The 24,647-nt window shown below is 41.4% G+C and overlaps 1 protein-coding gene across 1 annotated transcript in view; it reads left to right on the top strand.

Annotated features, from left to right (window-relative positions):
- LOC141781836 (dual specificity calcium/calmodulin-dependent 3',5'-cyclic nucleotide phosphodiesterase 1A-like) overlaps positions 1-16,716 on the top strand; it is a 30,704-nt gene extending 13,988 nt beyond the window's left edge. The window contains exons 3-16 of the mRNA XM_074657714.1: positions 469-582; positions 681-863; positions 2,934-3,000; positions 5,694-5,810; positions 6,626-6,766; positions 6,906-7,006; positions 7,968-8,093; positions 8,187-8,288; positions 9,924-10,044; positions 10,804-10,885; positions 11,413-11,521; positions 12,250-12,434; positions 14,167-14,355; positions 14,446-16,716. Coding sequence (XP_074513815.1) covers positions 469-582; positions 681-863; positions 2,934-3,000; positions 5,694-5,810; positions 6,626-6,766; positions 6,906-7,006; positions 7,968-8,093; positions 8,187-8,288; positions 9,924-10,044; positions 10,804-10,885; positions 11,413-11,521; positions 12,250-12,434; positions 14,167-14,355; positions 14,446-14,504 — 1,696 coding nt within the window. The 3' untranslated portion in view covers positions 14,505-16,716. The remainder of the gene's footprint in view (positions 1-468; positions 583-680; positions 864-2,933; positions 3,001-5,693; positions 5,811-6,625; positions 6,767-6,905; positions 7,007-7,967; positions 8,094-8,186; positions 8,289-9,923; positions 10,045-10,803; positions 10,886-11,412; positions 11,522-12,249; positions 12,435-14,166; positions 14,356-14,445) is intronic.
- The last annotated feature ends 7,931 nt before the right edge of the window (positions 16,717-24,647 follow it).

The following is a 24,647-nucleotide window of genomic DNA, read 5'->3' on the forward strand; positions in this document are numbered from 1 at the left end:
ATACATATTAAATAAGCAGTGATATTACATTGTTTTCCAAAAAAACTACTGTCTTTATCTAAACACATAAAGCGAGCCACACAACATACTGTTGAGGAAGTATCTGTTCCAAGGCTTTGTGTTTAGTGTTTTTGTTTTTGTTTTGAGTGCGGTTTTCTTACATCTGGGACTCACTGTACATATGCCAAGTTTAAATGAAGCTTATTGGAGGGATGATGCAGAGAAAAATTAATACCAGCCAACAAATTCATCTCCACCTGGACCAAATGACACAAATCTCCAACAAATCAAATCAAATCAAATCAAATCACTAATAGCAGAGGCATTTTTGTGCCCCTGTAACTGATGAGTGATTATACTGTTTGGATGATTTTCTGTTGTTTACTTCTACTGATCCGTCCTCTGATGTTTATTCCAATAACTGAGCAGTGCACTCTGTGTGACCTGTGTGTGTTTGTGTGTTGTCAGGCTGAAGGGGGTCCTGGAGCAGATGGACCGGGGTGTCGTGGACCTGCAGGAGCTCCGCAGGAACCTGGAGCTCGCTGCGGCCATGCTGGACAGTGTTTACACTGATGAGACCAAGTAGGACCGATAGAGAGATGAATGGATGTGTAGCTAAATAAATCCGTGTCACTGATTGTCCCAGCTGTGACTGACAGCTGTTCCTTTCTGTCCCGCAGGCGTCTGTTGGACACCGAGGACGAGCTCAGCGACTTGCAGGCGGAGTCGGTGCCCAGCGAAGTACGTGACTGGCTGGCATGTACCTTCACCCGGAAGATGGGTGTGGCCAAGCGACGTCCCGAGGAGAAGCCAAGATTCAGGAGCATCGTCCATGCAGTGCAAGCTGGGATATTTGTAGAAAGGTAAAAATAAAATTATTTATGGCCATGTCAATTAAATATTTAAAGGTATGAAAATATTAAAATACGTCTCAGTAGATTTACAAACAAGTTACAACATCAACATGTATATAGGTTTATATATAAGTTATGTAGCCTAGGTGAAATGTGGCTATTGTGACTTCATGCAAACTTAAACTCGCCAAAAACTAAAACCTCTTCAAAGAGTATCTGCCCTACAGTTTTCTGTTTTTAGTATTTCTGCTGGGAAGAAATACTATCTGGCCAAAAGAATATGGACACTCCTGCCCACATATTGTTGTACACTTTTAGTCTGGGTCTGTTTTTCCTTGTATGGGAACTTCAGTTCCAGTGAAGGGAAATCTTAATGTACTTTGTGTGTCTCGCTGGCTCGCTCACGGAGCTGTTCGTTCCCTCCGCTCCCCAGCTCAAAGCCGCTCCAGGCCGCTCCACTCAAATCGCTCACTGCTCGCTCCAAAAATTAAACAACTGAGTTGTATTATAATTAGGGCTGTAGGCTACCGAATGTCATTTTTTTTTTACATTCAAAGCTTCTATTGAGGTTTTCAGATGAAGCTTTGAATGTCTCATATCTGACATCGACCTAAAAAAAAAATCCTTGAACATATCTCTCAATTTGAATAAAATGATTCATCGGATTAAATGAGCCAGTGTTTTTTTAACATCAACTTTCTTTAGCGAAAATAACTAGTTTTGTTTGATTGATGCTAGACCGCCCCGTTAATACAGGAGCGTCCTTTGTAATACAGTTTGTTGACCGCAGTGAAAATGTTGTTTTTGAAAGGCTAAACGCCAACAAATATGGATTGAAGCAGCATATTTTGTACGCAGCTGCTGTGCGCAATAACCAGATCCATCGGGCTCGCTCAAGCATGCTTTGAACTCATGGTGTGAGCTGTACTGAAGCAAAATTGTAGTGGGAGATAAGGCAATGCTTCAACTTCTTAAAAATCAGCTCTGTGCTCCATCCAAAATCCTTCCGCTCATGCTCCCCACTCACTTGGTCATGCTCCACTCTGCTTACATGCTTTGACAGTCGTTTTTTTCTAGATCTGGGCACAAAAAGGATCGATTGCAGGTATGGTTTGACTGGAGAAGTTTCGATACTACTTGGTACTGGGTTATTTTGGTCGACCTTAAAGGCATCGAGCACTGATCGCAGCCATAGCGTTTGTCCCTTTCATGTTTCAACATAACAATGTGCCCATGCACAACAAAGCCAGCTCCTTAAAGAAATGGCAGAAACTGGGAGTTTGGTATCGGAGATCTCGACTGGCCTGCTCAGAGCCCTGACCTCAACCCCATCCAACACCTTTAGCATGAACTGGAACACCGACTGTGAGGCAGACCTGATCTCCCCACATCAGTATTAGACCTCACTTATGCCTTTGAATGGGAGCAAATCCCTGCAGGAGGTTAAACATCTGGTGGAAAGACCGAAACCAGAAGAGTGGAGGCTGTTAGAGCAGCAGATTAATGCCCGAGGCCGTGTAATGCATCATATTAGTAACAAAGGAAAGACTGTGACTCCTCAAAGTCAAACAAAAGAGCAACACTTTGAAATGTTCAGAGAGTTATTTTTGTCCTCAGCAGAAATCTGGAGCACCTGAAGACGGAACAGAAAACAATCATCACCTTCTTCAAAATAAACATCAGAAAGCATCCGGCCCCGACATTCACCGCAGATGTGATTACGAGGTCGAACATGAAGTGTAATGTCGTTAGCGTCGAGATGGAGATCATATAGGGAAACTATGAGGTCCAATGTCATTAGGGTGTAAATGACTCGCAGTGATAGAACGGTATCAGTTCATCTGCTGCAGCTTAATGACGCATGAAATCAAAAAATATCTGCTGCACCGAGGCAGCGCTCACCGTGTGTGTTTAGAACACGGTTACCATGACGACCAACAATCCATCCTGGTCACAAACTGTGGAGGAGGGCGACTGGAGGTCTGCGGGAGGAGTGTTTATATGCAGGCGACTGTCTGTATCTAAGTGTGAGATTTGTGCATGATATTTTTATCTGTGTGTGTGTGTGTGTGACTTTAGGATGTACAGACGGACGTCCAACATGGCTGGTCTGACCTACCCTCCCACGGCTTTGACAGCTTTGAAGGTATAAACTGTTTTCTTACTGCAGTCCCATCTGCAGGAAGTGGCATCATTTTAGTGTTTATTTAAAAAAATATATATATCATGTTTTTTTTTCATTCAGTCAGCTCCTACTCTGGAGGACAGTTTTGTTTTCTCCAGAAAGTTGAAAGGAAAAGAGGAGGCGGACAGGAAAAAAATAAAATAAAGAATGAGAGAAAAGTTAAAGAGCTGAGGAAGAGGTAGGGGATGAATGGTGGGAATGAAAAGGAAGAGGTAAAGAAAGAAGAGTAAAGAGGAGGTGGGGAAGTGGTAGCGAGGGAAGAATAAAAAAGGAATAAGGTATGGAAGGAAAGTGAGGAGGTAGATAAAGAAATGCTGAAGAAAGAGCTGGAGAGGGAAATAAAGTAGAGAAGAAAAGGAAAGTTGTATTTGTCACATACTCAACATATTTCTATCCACCTTATTCCTAGCCCCCATGATGCCTTGCGTGAATTATGGGTGCAACTTCCGGCGCGTCGTGCCACTGAACCTGAAGCGGCGTTTTCCATGGTAACAGTACTAATCGTCTCTCCTAGAGCGATTGAAAAATATAGTAAAACATGTGGGAACACAACCTATTACACCTCAAATGGGTAAACTGTACAGAAAATAGTCAAAGTAACTGTCTGTCATTAAACAGACGCTACAACGCTGTGTCCTCCCTACACATGAAATCATACCTGATGTTCTCCTGGCTCTGCTGTCAGTCCTTTTAAGGACCCGACGTCTCTTCTCCGCTGGTCTTTTGTAGCCCAACCACAAAGTCGGATACGAGTTTTCCTCCGTTGGCTTCTTGTCGACAAAATGAAATGAGCACACATAACTTAAAGGGTTTATGGTCTCTTCAAGTTTTGGTTTCTCAGCCACATTCTTCTGGATTCCTCGTCTGTAGGTCGGCGATGGAAACTGTACCGTCGATCACGAGAACAATCCCTTTTTGTTTTGGGTGCATGCTCAACACACTGTTGTTGAAGCCACAAATATAGCTTTATCTGGTTGTTAGTACAGCCGCAAACAACGCAAAAAGTACCAGAGCTCCACAAGGACATTTTTAAAAAATGCAAATTTAACATTAAGTTAAATATCTGTTAAAAATAAAACGAGATTTGCTAAATTGAAAGTGAATTACTTTTCAAAAGTGGCGGTTAGCCACTATGGTTAACCTATAACTAGCTTACTGCTACTTGCTACTACCTCACCAGAAGTTACGCCCATAATCATTTCTAGAGTAACGCCTCGGAGAATAAGGTGGATATTGTGCAGCAGTGAAATGCTTTGTTCCCCTCTCTAGTCAAGCTGAAATGATCCTTTTAGATCACATCCCCGGTCATATTGTGCTCCTATTAACAATAAATGCCAAAAACAATTACAAAAAAACTCCCTGAAAAACAAAATATTGTGCATGCTTACGTAAGCTAGAACCAACCAACGTCAACCAATAATATCATGACATCCATCCGTCAATCAATCTGCAACTTTAAGCGGCACGTGTAGCTATAGACGATCGTGACAGAGCTAAGATCTTTCTTCCTTTAGTTAGCTAACAACACTATGGTACGTCGGTGTGTCTTTGGATGTTCGCTACCTCAAACGTTGTTCTGTTTCCCCCATTGTTATGGGCCCGCTCGCTTGAATCTATTCACTCTGAGGGAAGTGGAATCTGTGACAGTTCCAGATTATGTGCAAGGCATTTTTACTGCAGACTGCTGCAGCAACTACACAGGGAACGGTGAGGGTAATTGACATAACATCAGAGGTGTAGTCTGTCAGGAGCCGTGGCAGTGTCTTTGTTCAGGATTCGGATGGCCTGAGGGAAGTATAGCTTCTCTTTAGCCACTCGGCGGTAACGCTTCTCTGACCACAGCAGTTCAAAAGGGCCTTTGTTCGGATGGCTCAAATCCTTAATGATTCTGCCTTCATCTCAGTGAGAGGTAGAGAGGAAAATGAAGAGGTGGAGAGGTCGGAAAGAAGGAAGAAGGGAATGAAAGTAGGAGGTGTAAGGAACAAATCGACGAGGTAGGAAAGGAACATAGGAGGTAAAGAAGGAAAGTAGGAGTTATGGAAGGAAAAGATGAGGAAGATAAAAAGGGAAGAAGGATGTAGAAAAGGAAATGAGAAGTCAAATGTCGAAATGAGGAGATAGTGGAAGACTGGAAAGCATAGGCAAAAAGAAGGAGTAATGGAAGGAAAGGAGGAGGCAGAGAAGGAAAGGTCGGAGGAACAGGAATGGAAGGAAGGAAGGAAGGAAGAGGTGGTGTGTGTGTCTGTGTTTAATGACATATGTTTTCCCCTCAGGGCTTCCTGTACAAACTAAGAAAAAAATTAAATTAAACAATAATTAACCTGCTGCCATTTATGATTTATTCTTCTCTCATGATGCAAAACACAAACGGAAACAATAGTAATAGAACTTTTGGAAAACAACGTCGTATAAATCATAATCTCAACAAATGATGATAATCCCCAAACGTAATTATGACCTAATGAATTATCATAATGATTCCTTTAATTGGATAAGCTGTTTCACCTCCTCCCAGCGTGAGCAAACGTTATAATCACGCTGCTCTCTACTGGCAGATATCCTACATTACACTGAAGCTGCCGTATGTGCATTTTACTGTCCCATATTAGATGTTTGTTTAATGTCCAGCCTGAATCTTATTGGTTGTTTTCCAGGAAGTGGATCACTGGTCGTTTGATGTGTTTTCCTTCCACGAGGCCACCTCAGACCACGCCCTCAAGTTCCTGGTCTACGAGCTGATGACCCGCTATGACCTCATCAACAGGTTCAGGGTACACACAGCTTCTTATCGTTAACACCTGTGGGGGTGGGTGGAGCCTCATGTCAGCCATGTCAATTTACTCTTTTTAATGCCCCTGAAGATGTCAAAACTGTCAAATAGACACAAAATGACTACAAAGAGACAGTAAATTACGTCAAAGAGAAACAAAGTGACTATGAAGAGACACAAAACAACCACAAAGAGACACAAAGTGATTATAAAGAGACACAAAACAGCTACAAATAGACACAGAGTGATTACAAAGAGACACAAAACAACGAAAAAAGAGACACAAAGTTACTACATAGAGACACAAAACAACCACAAAGAGACACAAAACGACCAAAAAAGACAAAATGTTTTCAAAGAGGCACAAAATGACCTCAGAGACACAGTACGACCAAAAAAAGACACAAAAAGACCACATAGAGACACAAAACAACCAAAAAAAGACACAAAATTACCACAAAGATATACTCATAATCACGAAAAGATGCATGACAACTACAAAGAGATGTATAACACCAACAAAATAAGGCAAAAGCATCTCAAAGTCTGTGTGTCTTGCTCCCATGTAGGAGAGGTGGGGGGGCCTTTTGGCTCATTGTCTCATAATCCGCCCATGCCTAAAACCATAACAAGTAGCTCTCTCTTACTGGACAAACAGTACAAGCGCATTGCATTCACCAAAGAATAAAGAATTGGAGATGATGTAGCCAAGCTACTAGATATCTTTGTTATTCAGGATGACTAAGTATCCACATAGACACAGTATAGTACTTGTGGTACCAGTACTCCCTGTCCTACCTGTGGTACTGTGTCCAGATCCCGGTGCAGGCTCTGGTCCAGTTTGTTGAAGCTCTGGAGAACGGCTACAGCAAACACAAGAATCCCTACCACAACCTGATCCACGCCGCTGATGTCACTCAGACTGCCCACTTCCTGATGCTACACACTGGACTGATGGTAACACACACACACACACACACACTTTGTCTCTCGACGGTGTCTCACTGTCTGTACATGGTCTCTATGCACAGTGAGTTATCCCACTTGGCCAACAATGTGTGTGTTCGTGTGTGTGTGTGTGTGTGTGTGTGTGCAGCACTGGCTCAGCGAGCTGGAGATTCTCGCGATGGTTTTTGCTGCAGCGATTCACGACTTCGAACACACAGGAACCACCAACAACTTCCACATCCACACCAGGTAATGTGGACAAGTAATATAATCAACTTATTCCATATTCTATAAAAATTCAACCTGGACCCTTTTGTCCCATGTTTTTGTGTCTAAATGACTAATAGCGACAACAATTTCTGAAATTGGTCCCGTATTGAGGGAGAACGCTGCAGACGGCAGCTGCTCACAGGCTGCTCACAGGCTGCAATGTAATCCTATTGGGGCAAGCTGGCACCGTCATTTACGTCCACTAAAAGTGCTCGTTTTTGCCATGACAGGCTCTGATTGTTATTATAAGTGTCTGACTTTATGGAAAGAGTCTCGCTCAAGGAGAAGTCTCGTTCTGAAATCTGGTGAGGTGACGTGTTGCTGGAAGACAACGGTGGAATAGTGGAATACATCCATGGTGGAAACACAGCAAGTGTTTGTTGTGTTGGAGTGCAGAAGGCGTAGGATAATGTTATCTAAAAGATTTTCAATGTCACAGCTGAATATTTAGATGATTTCCACAACGTGGATGAGATCTTTAAATTCGATGGCCGCCCGTATTTATTAGAGCCAGAGTGTACAGATATTCAGATATCACAACGAGACTTCTCCTTGAGCGGGACTTGAACACAATAACAAACAGACTGGATCAAGAGAAAGGTAAGGAAAAGGTGTTATTTCTCCGTAGGGTCTTTTCTATAATGTCGTCAGACACTTAGAATAACAATCTGAGCCTGTCAGAGGCAAAAACAAACACTTTTAGTGAATTTAACGTTACATTGCCGCTGCTCACTTGCCCTCGCTGCTCGTTTATAGCACTCTCTCTCAATACTGGAACAATTAAAAAATGTTTGTCCCCATTAGTCACTTAGACACAAACACATGGGAAAATAGGGTTAAGTTACCCTTTAACCAGGAGAATAAGAAAGAACGTTAACATGTTGTCGAGGCGTTTGTAGCAGACGCCAGCGTCTGATTGGATGTCGTATCTGTCTGTCAGGTCGGAGACGGCCATTCTGTACAACGACAGGTCGGTGCTGGAGAACCATCACGTCAGCGCCGCCTACAGGCTGATGGCAGAGGAGGACATGAACATCCTGATCAACCTGAACAAGGACGACTGGAGGTGCACACACACAGAGAGATCACACATCACCGATGAGTTAATAGTTGTGATACCGGTGATTGATCAGTGATTATGTGTATTGATTCCTGGCAGGGAGCTGAGGGCTCTGGTGATAGAGATGGTGATGTCCACAGACATGTCCTGTCACTTCCAGCAGATCAAGACCATGAGGAACTCCCTGTCACAGACACCGTGGTCAGTGCTGCAGCCATGACCTCTGACGTCTAATCTTCATGTATCTGGGTTTTGTTTTAGCTACTGTACGACATAATAGAGCTGGTTATAATCTACTTTTTATGATCATTGGACATTTTTATGATTTAAAAAGTATTGTAGAAAAGTTAATTTCTCTTTTTAAAGATATCTCTCAGGTTATAACAAGATATTTTTCATGTTACAATCAATATAACAATTAACTTTTTCTTCTTTTTTTATGATATTTAATTTTCATCACACTAAAAGTAACATCTACAAACAAACTTACACAACCCGGATTGAAAAGCAGAACAACCACAATATCTATTATTCAAATATCATATGACACATGAGAAAAAAATATTGTTTTAAAAAGATACATTGATTTTGTGTAATAACAGGAATGTTCTTTATGTAAGAGATAATGTACAGCGAACCGGTCATTGTTGTGAAATAACCCCCCGACAGGGTGATGCAGCAGGGGGTTTATTTCACAACAATGACCCGCTCGCTGTACATTATCCCGCTTATTACACGGCTACTTACTTTAGAAATCACTCATTTGAACCAGAAACGATCCGCCAGAGTGCGACATCAGAACTGCGCCCATAGCAACGGTCTGTTATACATAGCAACGGTCTGTTATACATAGCAACGGTCTGTTATACATAGCAATGGTCTGTTATAAAGATATTCAACAAAGCCGTGTAATAAAACAAGATATATATGTGACAAGATAAAATAATATGTTGGTATAACAAGAAAAGTTTCTTGTAAAAAGGGGATTATTTGGTGTCTAATAATAATATTGCGAAAAATATGTCATTATAACATGAAAATGATGCAGTAATTTCTGGAGTCAGTTGCTCTTTTAATCTTCTCCGTACCGTCCGACCATCCTCCCGTCATGCCTGGACTGGACTCATTCAATATTTGCGGATGAAATCATAATTTCATCACACCCAAATACCTTTGAAGGTAGATGATTATATTTGATATAAAAATGCAATATGATATGCTTTAGCAGCGTGATCAAAGACTTGATCAGCTCATCCTGGCAGACTGCGTGTGGCTGGTCCATCTGATGGAGCTCATCAGTGGGAGTTTGGTGAAATGGCCAACATAAGGTCCTGCAGGCTGCTGAACCAGATCGGTCTGTGCGTCTCCGTAGGGGCCTTCACAGGAATAGTACCGCGTCTGACCAGAGTCCAGGATCCCTTCTCTGTTTGTTTGGTGGAGTGGAGGTGTGGAGGTGTGGAGGTGTGGAGGGGACGGCGGCTGTCACGCTTCTCAGCTCACGCTTGGATGAGATCTTGGGGAAGACGCTGTCATCAGCCTGTTGACACGCTGGTTCTGCTTGTGTTGTTGCAGCAGCGGCTGTCTGGGGGACCCTACCCTGCACACTATGATCAAAAATACAGAATAAAAGACACAACAACAGTTCTCACGTGACATACGGGACAGCAGTTTTTCTCCTTTTCCAGGCGGTATCAGGACCACTAAAGTGTTTCTTGCTAAAGTTTTTAAGGGTAAATAGAAGACTTTGTTTGACCCGTCAAACTCATGAGAAGTGTTGCTCTTCTTACATTATTGAATGACTTTTAATTGTGTGTTGTTCTCTCTCTCTCTCTGCAGTCTAGACAAAGTGAAGGTTTTGTCTCTGATGCTTCACGCTGCAGACATCAGTCATCCAGCCAAAGCCTGGCCGCTGCACTACCGTTGGACTCACAGTCTGATGGAGGAGTTCTTCAGACAGGTACACACACTATTGCACTTTTTACTCCATCTGACAGCATTAATTACTACTTACTTAATTACAATTGTTACAATTATTTTATTAAATTAAGATTTTTGTATAAAAAACATATGAAGAGCTTATAAAATATGATGTTTTTTTAGATGAAACTACCCAAAAGTTTATACTGTACAAGTACAGCTGAAACAATTAGTTGATTAATTGATTAGTCAATTGAAAATTATTATTTCGATAATTGTTTCATTCATTTTCAAGCAAATTTTTTTTAATAATTTTGGACTATTGGTTTGACAAAACAAGCATTGTGAAGGTGTCACTTTGGGCTCTGTTAACTATTGTTGTTTGTCTGAGATGGTGATTGCAGTCGGGACTGTTAATGACAAAGAATAAGTCTGGTTCAGTTCAATAACGTTGACCTGAAATTATACATTTAATAAAAAATCTTGTTTATTTGTGAAGCTCGAGGAGGCATTTCATCTCGCCTCGATGATGAGACGCCACCAAATCCTACACACTGGCCCTCTAAATGGGAATATCTTTTATACATGTTAATGATATAACACAATGATATGTTTGCTATCTGTCAAAATAATCCCATCAGTGTAGCATGTATGTCTCTCACAGGTCTAGCAAGGCAATCTGTTGTGTAGTCAGGTTGCTTTTTCCCCTCTTTCTGTCTGCTCTGCTGTGTTTATCATGCTCAAGTGGATGTGATAAATACCCATGTTCATGTTGCCTTGGTGACTGTGTCTCTCCCAGGGAGATAAAGAGGTGGAACTCGGCCTTCCTTTTTCTCCTCTCTGTGACCGCAAAGCCACCATGATCGCCCAATCACAGATAGGTAAGATCAACCATTAACCTATAATACATTAGGACCACCGGCAGGTGAGGAGTATTATGTAAGGGATAATGTACAGCAAGCCGGGTCGGGGATTCTTTCACAACAATGACCCGCTTGCTGTACATTATCCCGCTTATTACACGGCTACTTAGTTAAGAAATCAAGATTTTGACACAAAAACGGTTCTCCAGAGTCCGACATCAGAACTGCACCCATAGCAACGGCCTGTCATACATAGCAACGGCCTGTTATACATAGCAACGGTGTGCTATAAAGAAATAACAGGCTGCAGAATGCCGTGATTAACCAATCAGAATCGAGTATTCAACACAGCCGTGTAATAATAACTGACAGATACTCATACCATACTCCTGACAGGAAACAGTCTGTGTATATTAACTTTGGGTTAACAGCGACACCTGCTGGTGGTTTGAAGAACTGATCTCATACTGTCCTTCTACTCCTCCATCCTCTGACCTTTCATCTTTCCTCTTCTCTCCATGCCGTCTCTCTGTCTCTGGCTGCAGGTTTCATAGACTTCATCGTGGAGCCAACTTTCAGCGTTCTGATCGACACGACAGAGAAAGTGATTGATCCTCTGATAGAAGAGGACAAGAAGGGCAAAGAGAGGTCCAGGTACTACTACTACTACTAGGACTATTACACAAAACAAAAGAAATCCACTTCCAGACATAAGATTGGGTATTGAAAATCGCTTGTTAACTGGAACTGGTTGCCTGTCAAGGCTTGGATGGAAACAAGACTCTCCTCATTGAATCATCAGTCCAAAAGACGAGCAACAGTGTTAGAAAAACGATCCAATGTTCTCTCCCCTAACTCAGGATATTAGCTGATACCAAGTAGTAATGTGACAGCAGTGCTCTTTTTTTCCCAAAATGTAAAATCTGCAAACCTCTCTGTGTGGAACTGTTTAAGATATGTGTGAGCAACGACATATTCTCAAGCAACAGTTCGCATGATATTTTACGAAAAAGTTATTCCTCCTCTTACCTTTGTTTTCCTACAAATGTCCAGCAACACATGTCTCCTTAGGATTAGGAAAAGATCGTGGTTTGGCTTAAAATAACTCCGGACGTGGCGTTACTTAAGTATGCAAGTTACGTGACAAATAAATCAACGTTAACTTGTGGTTTCACACGGGACATGAACGCTGGTGTCCTGGGCAAAAGTCTGGTATATGGGGCCTAAAGGAGCAGTTTGAATCACCAGTTTACATGCACTTCCTAGTTGTTCGATTGTCTCATACGATTGGACAAAATATGGAACATGTGACTATAACACTTCTGTGGGGCTCCATTGTTTCTGACCTATGGACCCTGGTCCTTAACTCTGCTCTGTTCCAGTCTAACAGGAAGTGGCACAGTTACCGTGGAGTCGGTGCAGAGACACAGCAGTAATCGCCACGGGAACAGTAATGATGGACCGATAGACTTCTCCCTGACAGCCATCGACCTGCCGGCTCTGAAGGTCCACCTATCCGGTGTAATCGGCAGCAACAAGGACAGATGGAAAGAGCTGTCTGTGCACGGTACACACATACACTCAGTTTAAATTTAAATGTGCTTTATTGGCATGAATGTAACGAGGACAATATTGTCAAAGCGTCAAGTAATAGAGTGCTGCAGGAATGAGTCCTAAAACCCAGAAATTAGTTAGCATTTAAGCACTTCCTGTTCCCTCGTCGGGTTTTTTGAATGAGTTTTTAGTAAGGTGCCTCAAATAAGGTCTGTGGTCAACACAAGCTGAAGAGATTTTGACGTTTCTACGACCTAAAATATGGCAGTAAATATTGCACTCATGAATTTTAGCCTTTTACGTGTCTTAAAAAAGGAGGTTGCTGACAAATGGCAAATTGGCTTTTTGCCAATTGAACCAGTGCGATGCTAATTTCTGGGTCCAAAAATACGTCACCCTGTGATGAAATTATATATATATATATATAAAAAAAAAATACAAGGACGTGGCAGTGGATTAAAAGGTAGAGGAAACTCAAAATCGTGAATTTATGTAAGCTCTATGTAAGCTGTGTATGTTGTTTTGCCACCAGCCCTCGAAAATGTCATAAATTACGTCTACGTTTCTCAACTTAACTTTTATTTTCTGTATCTCCTGGTTCAGACGCTGGGATTTAATGGTTTGGCTCTGTTTCATCACACGTCTTAATAGGGAACATTGCTCTCACCTGGGTGTCTCCTTTAATGACCGTATCTCCTGACAGTCATTAGTCTAATTAGGGTGGACACAGAAGGTGACTTCCCGGCTTCAGTGGAGTGTTAAACAGTGCAGGACGATTACAAGTGAAACATCATTCCTTCACCGTAAAACTTCAACAAATGTCGGTCGGTTCACGGCTTTGGTCCAGACAGAAATATCTCAACAACTATTGGATGGATTGTCATGAAGTTGACGTTTTGGGTTTTGAGTGAAATGTCTTGACAGCTATTTGATGGATTGCTGTGATAATCAAAGTCCTTAAAGGATTGACTAATGACTTTGGTGATCCTTGCGCCATCTTCACATATGACCTACAATAAATAGCTGCAAAACTAATGACATTAGCCTCAGCTGCACTTTGTGTTTATTGCTAATTAGCATACAGTATATTAGCGTGCTAAACTACGGTGGTGAACGTGTTGGACATCGTTGTGAGCATTTTAGTATGCTGACGATCAAAGCTCGAAATACCACTGTACCGACCACAGGGATATAACTAGGTGCTGGGAATCTGGGGTGTGTATTTATTTTATTCATTATTTTTTTTATTTCTTATTTATTTACTTATTTTTTTAAATATTTTTTTATTTATTTTTAAAATACATTTTTAAAAAAAAAATTTATTATTATAATAATAATAATAATTATTATTATTGTTATTATTATTATTATTATGATTATTATTATTATTATTATTATTATTATTTTATTATTATTTTGTTTCCGTTCCCTTGTTTTTGAATATATTGTTTTTCAGTTTACTGAAGTTACCATCTGTTATTACATATTCCTTAATTTGTTATGGTTTAGGTTGTTATAGTCATTTTTCTTAAGGAAACAATAAAAAGCAAGATTTGTCTTTAAAAAATACCACTGTACCTACTGTATGTACAAGCCCTCTAACATGGGTTCAAACACTTGACTGTTGTTAGTTATTTTCTATAATTTCAAATGCTTTGCACATTATATTGCATGTTCCCTCTTATAGATATGGAAGATTCTTTATCTAATTTCCTGTAATTTAAATGTTCTTGTGTTGTGCACAGAGCTGGCTAATAAGGAACAAAAGGAAAAAGAGGAAGTGGAGTCTAATGTCAACTCAGACGTCCAATCACACGCCTCCCCCAGTCACAGTGTCCCCGACGGACCCACCTCTGACCAATCACAGAACTCAGAGGGCCCCCCTCCTGATGTAACACAAGACAACAAGTCACCTGTTCACCTGACCTGGAACGGTATGAACGAAACATGACATCACACACGCAAACATTTTCCTAACCTGTAACTCTCAATCAGCTGACCTGTTGCTGTGGTAACCGTTGCAGGGGCGGGGCCAGGGGAGGAGAAGGAGGAGGTCGGTGATGAAGTGCCTGAAAACGCCTGATGGCGCTCCACGGCGAACTCACCACTGTATCGGACTGTGGCAGATCACCATGGCAACAGGTGGAACGGTGCAGTGACATTGAGGGTTCAGACTCTTCTGTTTAAACGCAGCAGCTGGCTCATTGGCCCCTAGGTGGCCCCCCCAAAGGGCCGCTAGACCTCATGTTTACAACTGACCATGAAAATACCACATTCAAAGTGACTCATCAGATAACAGCTTCTTAGCAGCTTCACGATCCATTCACTGTGGTGAAAGTGTTTTATGATTTTATTAGAGGCTCAGAGGAACAATGTCTGTGAAAATATCAAAATTTGAAAATAAAGACTGACAGGTGAAAACCAAAGAGCGTATACAGTGGCTGTTCATAAGGCTAAATATCTATTATCTAGAGGAATGAGACATGGAGCTGTTAAGAAGCGGAGGTTTTGTGAATGGAGGTGAGCGCAGCGACAGGTGTGTTGTTATACGCCTCTTATTATATGTAGAAGAAAGAGTGACTTCTGCTATGTTCTGGGTTCAAATTATCAAGCATGTTGTCCTTCTGGCCACGCCCCTATACAGTATATATGATGTCAGAGCTGAGTTGTTGTTAACCACAATAGAGACATGGCTTTAGGTCCAGACTGAAATATCTCAACAGCTATCGGATGGATTGCCGTGAAATTGTGTACAGACATTCATGGTTCCCAGAGGATGTATTGTATTGACTTTGGTGATCGTCTGACTTTTCCTCTAGTGCCACCAAGAGGTTGGTTTATGTGGTTTTGAGTGAAATGTCTCAACAACTATGAACTGTATTAACTTTATGTCCATCATCACATATGACCAAATACCTGCAAAACTAATGATATGTCCCCATCAGCTTCAGCTGTATTTTGTGCTTAGTGCTAGTTCACAAATGTTAGCATGCTGACTAGGGCTGGGTATCGTTTAAAAGGTTACGATGCCAGTACCAATACCAATACCAGTACCCTTAAAGTTTTTAAATTCAAAGTTTCTATTGAGGATTTCGGATTGTTGTCATATTTTATGATGACAGCACCCTAAAAGAAATCCTCGAGTCTCAAATTCTCAATTTGAATAAAATGATTTATCGGATTTAATGAGCCAGTCTTTTTATTTTTATAAAACAAATTTCTTTGTTGAATATAATTATCAGTTTGATTTGATTAATGCTAGACCACCCCTTTAATAGAGGAGCATCCTTTGTGTGCTGTGAGTGGGAACACAGTTTTGGGCTGCAGTGAAAATGTTGTTTTTGAAAGGCTAAACGCCAACAAATATGGATTGAAGCAGAATATATCGTTAGATAAAGGATTGATTGTGAATTGTGGAAATAATTACATCGATCTTTTTTCAATAAATTTTGTCTTTTGGACTGAAGTCTGAAAACAATCCTACGCAGCCGCTGTGCGCAATACACAAGTCCTGGGTCGCACTCTCTTGGGCTTGATTCAAATTCATGGTGTGAGCGGTACTGGAGCGAAATTGGAGAAGGATTAAAAAATCCATTCTGCGCTCCATCTAAAATCCTACCGCTCACGCTCCCTGCTCGCTCGTCCTCCACTCCACTCACACTCTCTGACAAATACCAATTTTTTTCTAAATCTGGGCACAAAAAGGATTGATATTGTTTGACTGGAGAAGTTTCGATACTTCTGGGTACTGGTTTATTTTGGTTGATACATTAAAGGTATCGAGTAGCGATACCCAGCCCTAATGCTAACACACTAAACTAAGATGGTGAACATGGTAAACATTATACCTGGTACACATCAGCATGTTAGCTTTACTATTGTGAACATGTTAGCCTGCTGACGTTAGCATTTAGCTCAAAGCACTGCTGTGCCAAAGTAGCCTCACAGAGCCGCTAGCATGGCTGTAGACTCTTAGTCTTGTTGTTACTTGATTGGTTGGTGATAATGTTGTATGGAAGTACGGGATAGGGTAAAACTGGCACTTTTTCGCTGTACAATCCTAAACATGTGTTGCGAGGAAGTCAATCAAAAGAAGTCAGCTCACACAAATTCACCCTAGTTGGTGCAAACTGATGTCGAAAATGTTTCAGTGTGGCAAAAAAACAAACAAACTGCACTCAGCTTCATGACCGTTAAGTTGCACTGAAAAAAAAAATAAAAAAATGTCCAGGTGGTGTTCATAACCATGTGACCAAAAGGAGCATGATGACCACAAATAAAGGTGTACATTGTAAGATTGTTGAATTTTTTTTTCCTTGTTATATTTGCATGAATTCAACTGCTGGAGTGTTTTTGCATTCCATATGCAAATCGCCAATAGCCATAGCCAGCTAGCTCTGGCTATGAGCTAGCTAGCGATATGTACCAAATGTGTGTGTGTGTGTGTGTGTGTGTGTGTGTGTGTGTTAAGGCCAACCATAGACTGTATATAAAGATGGACAACGCGTCTCCAGTTCCTCCCAATGTACAGAAGTGAAGCCAATATATCCTGGATACGGGAGAGACTCACAACTGCCAATCATGACGTCTCACTCCCTTTTTTATAGCATCGAATAACTAATTAAAACCAAACTTATCGGAAAACTGAACACTTGAACATAAATCAGCGTGATAAGAACTACCTAAAATGACAGAAACCATCTTTGGGAAAAAATTACTTGATGTGTACTTTGACTTTTATTTTGCCCATGTCCCATCTGCTACCACGGAGGAGGCGGGATTTAAGACCTATACTGCAGCCAGCCACCAGGGGGCGATCCAGATGTCTTGACTTCACTTTTGGGGAGCTGTCATGTCGTCCATCTTTATATACAGTCTGAAGCCATCCCTTTCAGAAAGTGGCTCAGCAAAGTCCATCATTGCGTCCTTGTGAAAAAAAGTGATGCTAGAAGCTTGGTGATGTAGTGACTATTCACACTCATGCTAGCGCTAGTAAATCACGATACCCTTTTAAAGACACAGTGAAACAAAAAGTACATTTCCCAAGTTCTAATCTGAGAGTAGCCTATTTTTTTTTCTCTTCTTGAACTTGGGGGCATTTATCCAATCAAATAGGATTTGGGGCGACTAGCTAACCCCACCCGTCATACAACCACACTTGACAGTCAGCTTGTGGGTCATAGTAGCTTTGCAAACTGAAATCCAAAGAATGTGATTAAGGTTGAATTCGTTACTCCGGTATGCTCCTCTAACAACATGGGTGAAGGAGGTGGAGTCCGGCAGTTCTCTGCCGCTCTGTATCGCACAGACACACAGCGAGATTAAATAAAATCTGAAGGATTTAAATCCTTTATGTAACTATTCCCTGCCAACATATTCCATTTTAATCGGAAATTTGTCACGTCATGGGAGCTAAAAATGCTCTAACTGCCGTTTCACTGTAACTTTAAAAGATGTATTTGTTCGACTCCTGTCTAATAACATGTAAGCAGACCAAATGTTTGTCTATTAAATGTAAACTAACCTGTACCTGATCACTGATTGGGGCGTGGCCAGACGTTTGAACCCACATAAAGCGGAGCAGCAGCAGCAGCAGAATCAGTGGGGATTTCTAACCATTAAATGGAAAATCAAAGACACACGTGACCGCTTTAAAGGTTTTTTTTATTTACATGGTTCATCTTGTTGTACATTTGGCCAATATACCCATAGGCTAGCATAACATTGTACTATCCACCGTCTTTGTAGAAAACTGTGGACACGAGCACTCCAAAGGAAACAGGAAGTGCGGTCGTGAGAAAATACCAGAATGTTCCTTTAAATGGACAGAAGCTCAGAGATCAAACAGCTCCTGTTGCTTCTGTAATAAAACAGCGTTACTGTCACTTCTCCTGACTGCCAGTAAAGAACAGTGCCGTCCGTAATATCACCACGGTGACAAGAAAAAACACCGGTTTCTATAGCAACGGCCAATGAGCTGAAGGATGGAGCCAACATGGCTGACAGTGAAAAACTGTTTAGATCCTCTGAGCACTGTGTTCGTTAATGCAATGTGCGCTATAGTCATCGTGTGCTCTTTGGCTCTGTGTGTGTGTGTGAGTGTGTGTTTGAGAATTTGAGTGTGCGTGTGAGTGTGTGTGTGCACTGTATACTGTACAGCTGTTTTCTGTATTATTGTATTAAACATTCAGAAGTCCAGTCTCCTCCTGTTATCATTTTAATCAAGACTTTATTGAAGAATTTGATATTGTTTTATTTAAGTCTTATTTCTTGCACGTGGTGTTGCAGATCATATTTGAACTACAGGTCAAAGATCCTCTTTACACGACAATCTCTAACCTCATTGTGTTGGGATCGGCGTTGAGCGGCAGCCAGGTGGGAGAGCGGAGAAACGTCATATCAGTGAACTTTAAAGAGGACCTATTATGCTTTTGTGCTTTTCCCATTTCCTTTAGTGTGTTATATAGTTTTTTGTGCTTGTAAAAGGTCTGCAAAGTTACAAAGCCCGAAGTCCAGCCCCCACAGAAACACTGCTCTAGACATGCCTTAAACACCTTGATTGAAGTCCTGCCTTTTCTTCCGTAACATGGTGATGTCACCAAGTAACTCATTTGCATAATGCCTAACTTTTAAACTAAGTGTTGTCGATCCAAAATAAAGACAGATTCAGCACCTGCATGGCTTATTTCTCGTATAAAATGTTTTCAGAAACACATTTCGGTGAACTATTTTAATGAAATAAGAGAAGAAAGTTTCCAAACTGAGCCGCCATGTTGGTTCCGGTTTGAAAGCTGGGAGCAGACAGCCCACGAGGGAAGGCATAAGTCCAATCTTGCTCCTTGTGTCTAGTGGAAATGCTGGGAAGTGAGGCGATCCCTCGCGACTGTGTACACGTACCATAAGGTTTTTGAAGCGAGTGTAACCAATCACATTTGAATTTCTTTTATAAATCAAACCCTTCGCTAAATCGTAATTGCCTCAATTTCTCAAAACAGTGCTTGAAGGAAATATGTTCATCTGAAAAGTTTTTTACAGTCTAAGATAGATAAAGACTGTTAATGTAATAAACGGTTATTAAAGCAGAGTGATACGTTAAAAATCCCAGAGCTGTTGTACTTTATATCAGCACTCTCTCCCAAACATTAGATCAGGTATAACTTTATTGTCATTGCACACAGTAACTACCAGTTTAGCATCCAACCTGGTGGTCAAAACATACGCCAACGGATCAATTGGGAGTGTCTCCACCACAGTCGGCAACTTTGCATTCAATATTTCAGAACTTGGACCCGTCCAGAAATGTTAGGGGTCATAACCCTACCAACCATCTCGCTCAAATCAACCTTCCAAGCTGATGCACTGCATTTCAGTAGATGTTAGGGGGCAGTGTGAATAATGGGGGAGAGTACTTCCTCTTTCAGTGGCTGCACTGTTAATACACACCACCAGAGAGCAACAGACACCAACAGATACAGAATAACATGTTGAAGTAAAAGTATTTTGTCTTGTCTAGTTATTTAACTTTCAGTCATTTCTAACCATGAAAATATATACACGTATACTTCACATGAAAGAGTGTGATATATGGGTGCAAAATCAGTCTTTGGTGTGTCTCAACTGATCAGTATTGTAAATATATGCTTGTTGACAAACATTGGAAATACATAAAAGTAATAACTTATTGTTGTCTGCTGTTAACTACCAGTTGAAAGCAGCTTCTGATCTCATTATACAGTGATTCTATCGTCACCGAATTAAACAATCCGAAGCAGTTTGTCTCTTCAGCTGCTGCTGTTGATCCACTGATTAGTCCAGTTTAGAACCACTACAGGTGTCTTCAGTCCCAGTCAATCAGCTCCTGATTAACAGCAGCAGCAGAAACACAAGAAAGGACAAAGAAAACACTCAATGCTGACCTTTATTTTCAGTCCAGACCTGTGAATCAGTTGTTACAAGGAATCCTAAAGATAGTTCCATATTAATAAGATGCACAGCAACCATTATTGAGGAGCAATATTAGCATATTTCATCAACCATATTTGGAAATTTCTTTATTTGACTCATGACAGTGAAGACGGACAGGAAATGCGGGGAGGACATGCAACGAAGGTCTTTGGCCAGAATCTCTGTGCTTATATTTTATGCACCTAAGAAGAGATCATTTTTAAAGGAGCAATCCACTGATTTTACCGCATGAAGATCACTTTGCTCTTCATGCAAAGCACTATCTACAATTGGGAAAACAGTTGTAAAATGTCTTCTGTGGCTTCATGGGAGTTTATCAAGTCTAATATATTGCCGCAGTCCATTGCGAGTCGGAAGTCGATAATTCTGAGTCGGTATTACCGACTTTCATTCTAAATGCGTACCAATGCATCTGCTCAGAAAGACATGGACGCCCGCAGCAAACTGGTGTTTGTATGGCAAGTCTTCACAAGCATTTACAGAGGACCTACATCAATTACCACAGCAGAGCGCCGGGCTTTGAGGCAAATTTTCAGTGGAATTACAACTTCCGTGTCCGTGAAAAAGACTTTTCCCATAGACTTACATTGGCAAAGAGACGTCCGTCCGTATCGGTGGTCAGTTTTATTTTCTTCAGTACAATGGATCGCAGCATAATACCCCTGATGATGTCATAGTGATGTCATCAGCTTGGACTCGGAGACTCCAAAATGCTTAACATAAACTTTAAAGCTGCACACATTAACAATGATTCACATGACTACTTGTATGTGAAAGTGAGAATGATCTCCTGACTCAGCTCCTCCAGCTCACTGTTTGGTTTTATGGCAACTTTAATGTCTCGGTTCACTCTCACTGCTCTCATTAGCGGCATTTTCAGACACAGCAGGCAGCTGTTTTTAATAAAAAAGCTGTAAAACTACACTACCTGCTCAGTCGGTGAACGTAGTGGAGCATTTACCAGCTAAAGAGCCAGATATTTCTCTCAGGAGCTGAAAAGAGAGTGAATATTGGACGCCGACACCACTCTAAATTAATGTTAATGTTGCTCGGCTCCACCGTATCAACATAAAATGTGATAATTACGGAGTGTAGCGTCTTTCAAATCATTCTAACTGCAGAAGTTTTTATTCGTTGAAAATTGAGACGGTAACAGAGAAAGTAGCCGTCTGTCACAGTTTGTTTGTTTTATATTGCCCCCTGAGGGGATCAGTGTTGGAAATGTTCAATCTCTACACAAAGTGGCTTTAATTCTAGGTTTTATGTTTCCTTTTATGATTCTGTGATATCTCTGTGGCGTATATGATTATACGAACCTTGATGTTCTCCTTACAGTGGCTTAAACTGATCATGGCTTTCACCTGACACCTGTATCAATCAGTGTGAGACACTGAGGCTCATAATTAGCCCTTTTATAGGATTAAACATGATTTATTTCATGAAAGGATGAGGGTGTCACTCCTTTCAACGTCCACCTGACTCAGCAGAAAGTTCCAAACCAACGCCTGTGACTAATCGAGTTTCACTTTCTGAGTTCAAAGGGTCAAACGAACGTGTGACAGCATGAAATCTGGCCAAACTCATTATAATTAAGACTATAATTGTGATTGACAGGGTTTGCCAGCAGACGCAGGACTGTGTCAGCAGCTGGAGAAGGCTTCACCTTTGCCAACTTAATTAATTCAAAGTGGCATCGAGGGCTGAGCCTCAGATCACGTTTTGTTTCTTCTATTTACTGTATGCATCTGACATGTTGATTGATTTTATTGATCCCAGTGTGTAGGTTATTGCAGCGGAATAGAGATACGGCTTAAAAAGAAAAAGCATACATTCAGTTGCCACTTTATTAGGTACAGCTAGCTAAAACTAATGCAGTCTAACACAACACTTCTGCAATAAATCCTCCTTCATGAAGGTAGTAATGTTCAGCTTTTGTTGAAACTGTTTGAGAGTTGTAGATTCAACAGTTTCTACATCTTCCGTTACCACGGAGAAGAGGCCGTTCAGAGGCGTAAATCAAAGCGGTGGCAGCTGTGAGTACTGACAATAGCCGTGTTCGTTGTTTACCTTTTATTATTATATGTTTACGTTTTTAATGATAATTTTGGGGGAGTAGCTTTGAATTTTTGGGGGAGTGGCTTTGGAGGGAAGCCTGAAGAGACGGGCAGTCAGTGTTGCCGACTTGGCGACTTTCTCACTAGATTTAGGGGCGCTTTCACAAGCCATAGTCTGTTTGGCTAGTCTAAATCAGAGTGAAATTGATAGTTTTGTTTAGTTTTAATATTTAGTCTGGTTCGGTTTCACAGTGTACGAAGGAGCAAATTTTTTCATCTTGAGAGCTGCCACTTTTATGCAGAGAATCACAGACTTTGACATATTGCTGTTGAAGTGTTTTCACTGTGACTTGGCACAAATCCCTTCTCTCCAGTTTATCTTGAATGACTTTATAAACGTCACTATTTTTGTTGACTTTATTTAGCATATTCTGTATGTTCTCTTCAGCCCAGATGTCAAGCAAACATTTGACTTCTGCAGAAGTCCAGGTCCATCCTCTCATGTATTTGTCCATCTCAACAAATAGCCACGCTGGCAGCCTGCATTTTGGTTCGCTTGGAAACGGTCCGCGATCACCTCTCGCATGCGGTCTCGGACCGGTTGTTTTGGTTCACACCGGAGTACGATTACTGTGTTCACAACCGCCCAAACGAACTGCACCGGAGTTTGGTTAAAACGGACTAAATATTGGCAACACTAGGCTGGGTGTTTTCATTTGGATCAATTTCAAAATCTAGCATACTCCTGCTGGTTTCTCTGACATTTTTATGAACACAACCTTGTACCTTCGACATTTTAATCAAAGAACCAGGTATTTTGTGACTCAGTTCTTAATCTTTTGTACTGATGACTTAGAGTTTCATCCAAGCTGAAGAAGTGATCCAACTGTGAGTCACGTAATCTCTTAGAAAAGGAATGAACTTTTGACTCACAGCACCTGGTGTAATGAATAACATTAATGCTAGCGGAATGACAAATACCAGGGTCCCGGACTAAATGCAGAAATCTTTAAGCACTTTAGTGCTTTTCATCTGTTTCCTGGCTTCAAGCAGCTAACACGGGAGGTCACCTGTCCGGTTGTAACTGTTTGATCGAGTTGAAAGCCGACAGTTTGAGGAGGCACCGCTGACATCTGAGCGGGAGAACATTCCCTCTGAAATGAAAGGCCAACAGGTCAACAGACTAGAAAGCTGTACTAAACTTTAAATTACTCTTTCTTTGCCACCAAGATGGAAAACAAAAAAAAGCTCTCAAAGAGTGTCAGATCTATAACGTACGATCAAAGAGAAACGGCCCCAAAGCCACATCCAACCAGCAGGCTGAATATCGACTCATGTAACGCCTGAACAGTCATGTTGAGAAAAAAAAGGAGGTTGTTGCGGCTCGTTCAGCTCCAGTGAGCAAACATCTTTCCTCTGAAAGGACATTTCCTTCTCCACTCTGTGAATGGTTTGAGCAGAGGAGCAAAGTTAGAAAAGCCTTTTGTCAACCGGGAACCCCTTTATTCAGACGGACGCTGTGAAGTAGCCGGACCACAAAGGCAGCGCTTGTGATCTTCAGAATCTCAAGGTGGTAGTGCAACAAGATGTACCTGCAGCGCTGTTTGATATTCTCTTCATGAACGTCTGAGCGACTGGCCACCTTCGGATACGTTAAGTTTTCTTTTTTGATCTTGGACATTTACCAGCATTTGACCGGATAAAGAAAATCCATATATTTGCTGTACATTATTGCGCTTGCTTTAGTAATTATTATCGAAATGCGACACTGCTCTGCTACAAATTGCAGCAGGCTACACCAGTGTGTTTCTCACAGGATTTAATCAGACTGTAGTTGGTGGATTTCGGGTCCTTTAGGGAGGTATGGGGGCATGGCCCCGGAAGAAAATGTTGTACATTTTAAAGTTAAATGCATCAATCTGAGTCTGTCATAGCGGAGGAAATGCTCACAGCGAGGTCCCACGAGGGGGATCCTCCCACACTGAGCGGCCATCCTTGACCCGCCAAGTTGAATCTCCCGGGTAGACTGCGCGGACCCACCCGTTGAGAAGTGTAAAAATATTTTCGGTTCATTATAAAACTGTGGCGGGTCTAGGATATTAATGGGAAACACATACGGCTACACCATACCAGCACACAGTCTTGAGGGGGCAGTAGGCTATTTACATACACTGGCCACAACGTAACACCATGTCGCTCAGAGTTTT

This window comes from Sebastes fasciatus, chromosome 14, assembly GCF_043250625.1.
Source record: "Sebastes fasciatus isolate fSebFas1 chromosome 14, fSebFas1.pri, whole genome shotgun sequence".
NCBI classification, from domain to species: Eukaryota; Metazoa; Chordata; class Actinopteri; order Perciformes; family Sebastidae; genus Sebastes; species Sebastes fasciatus.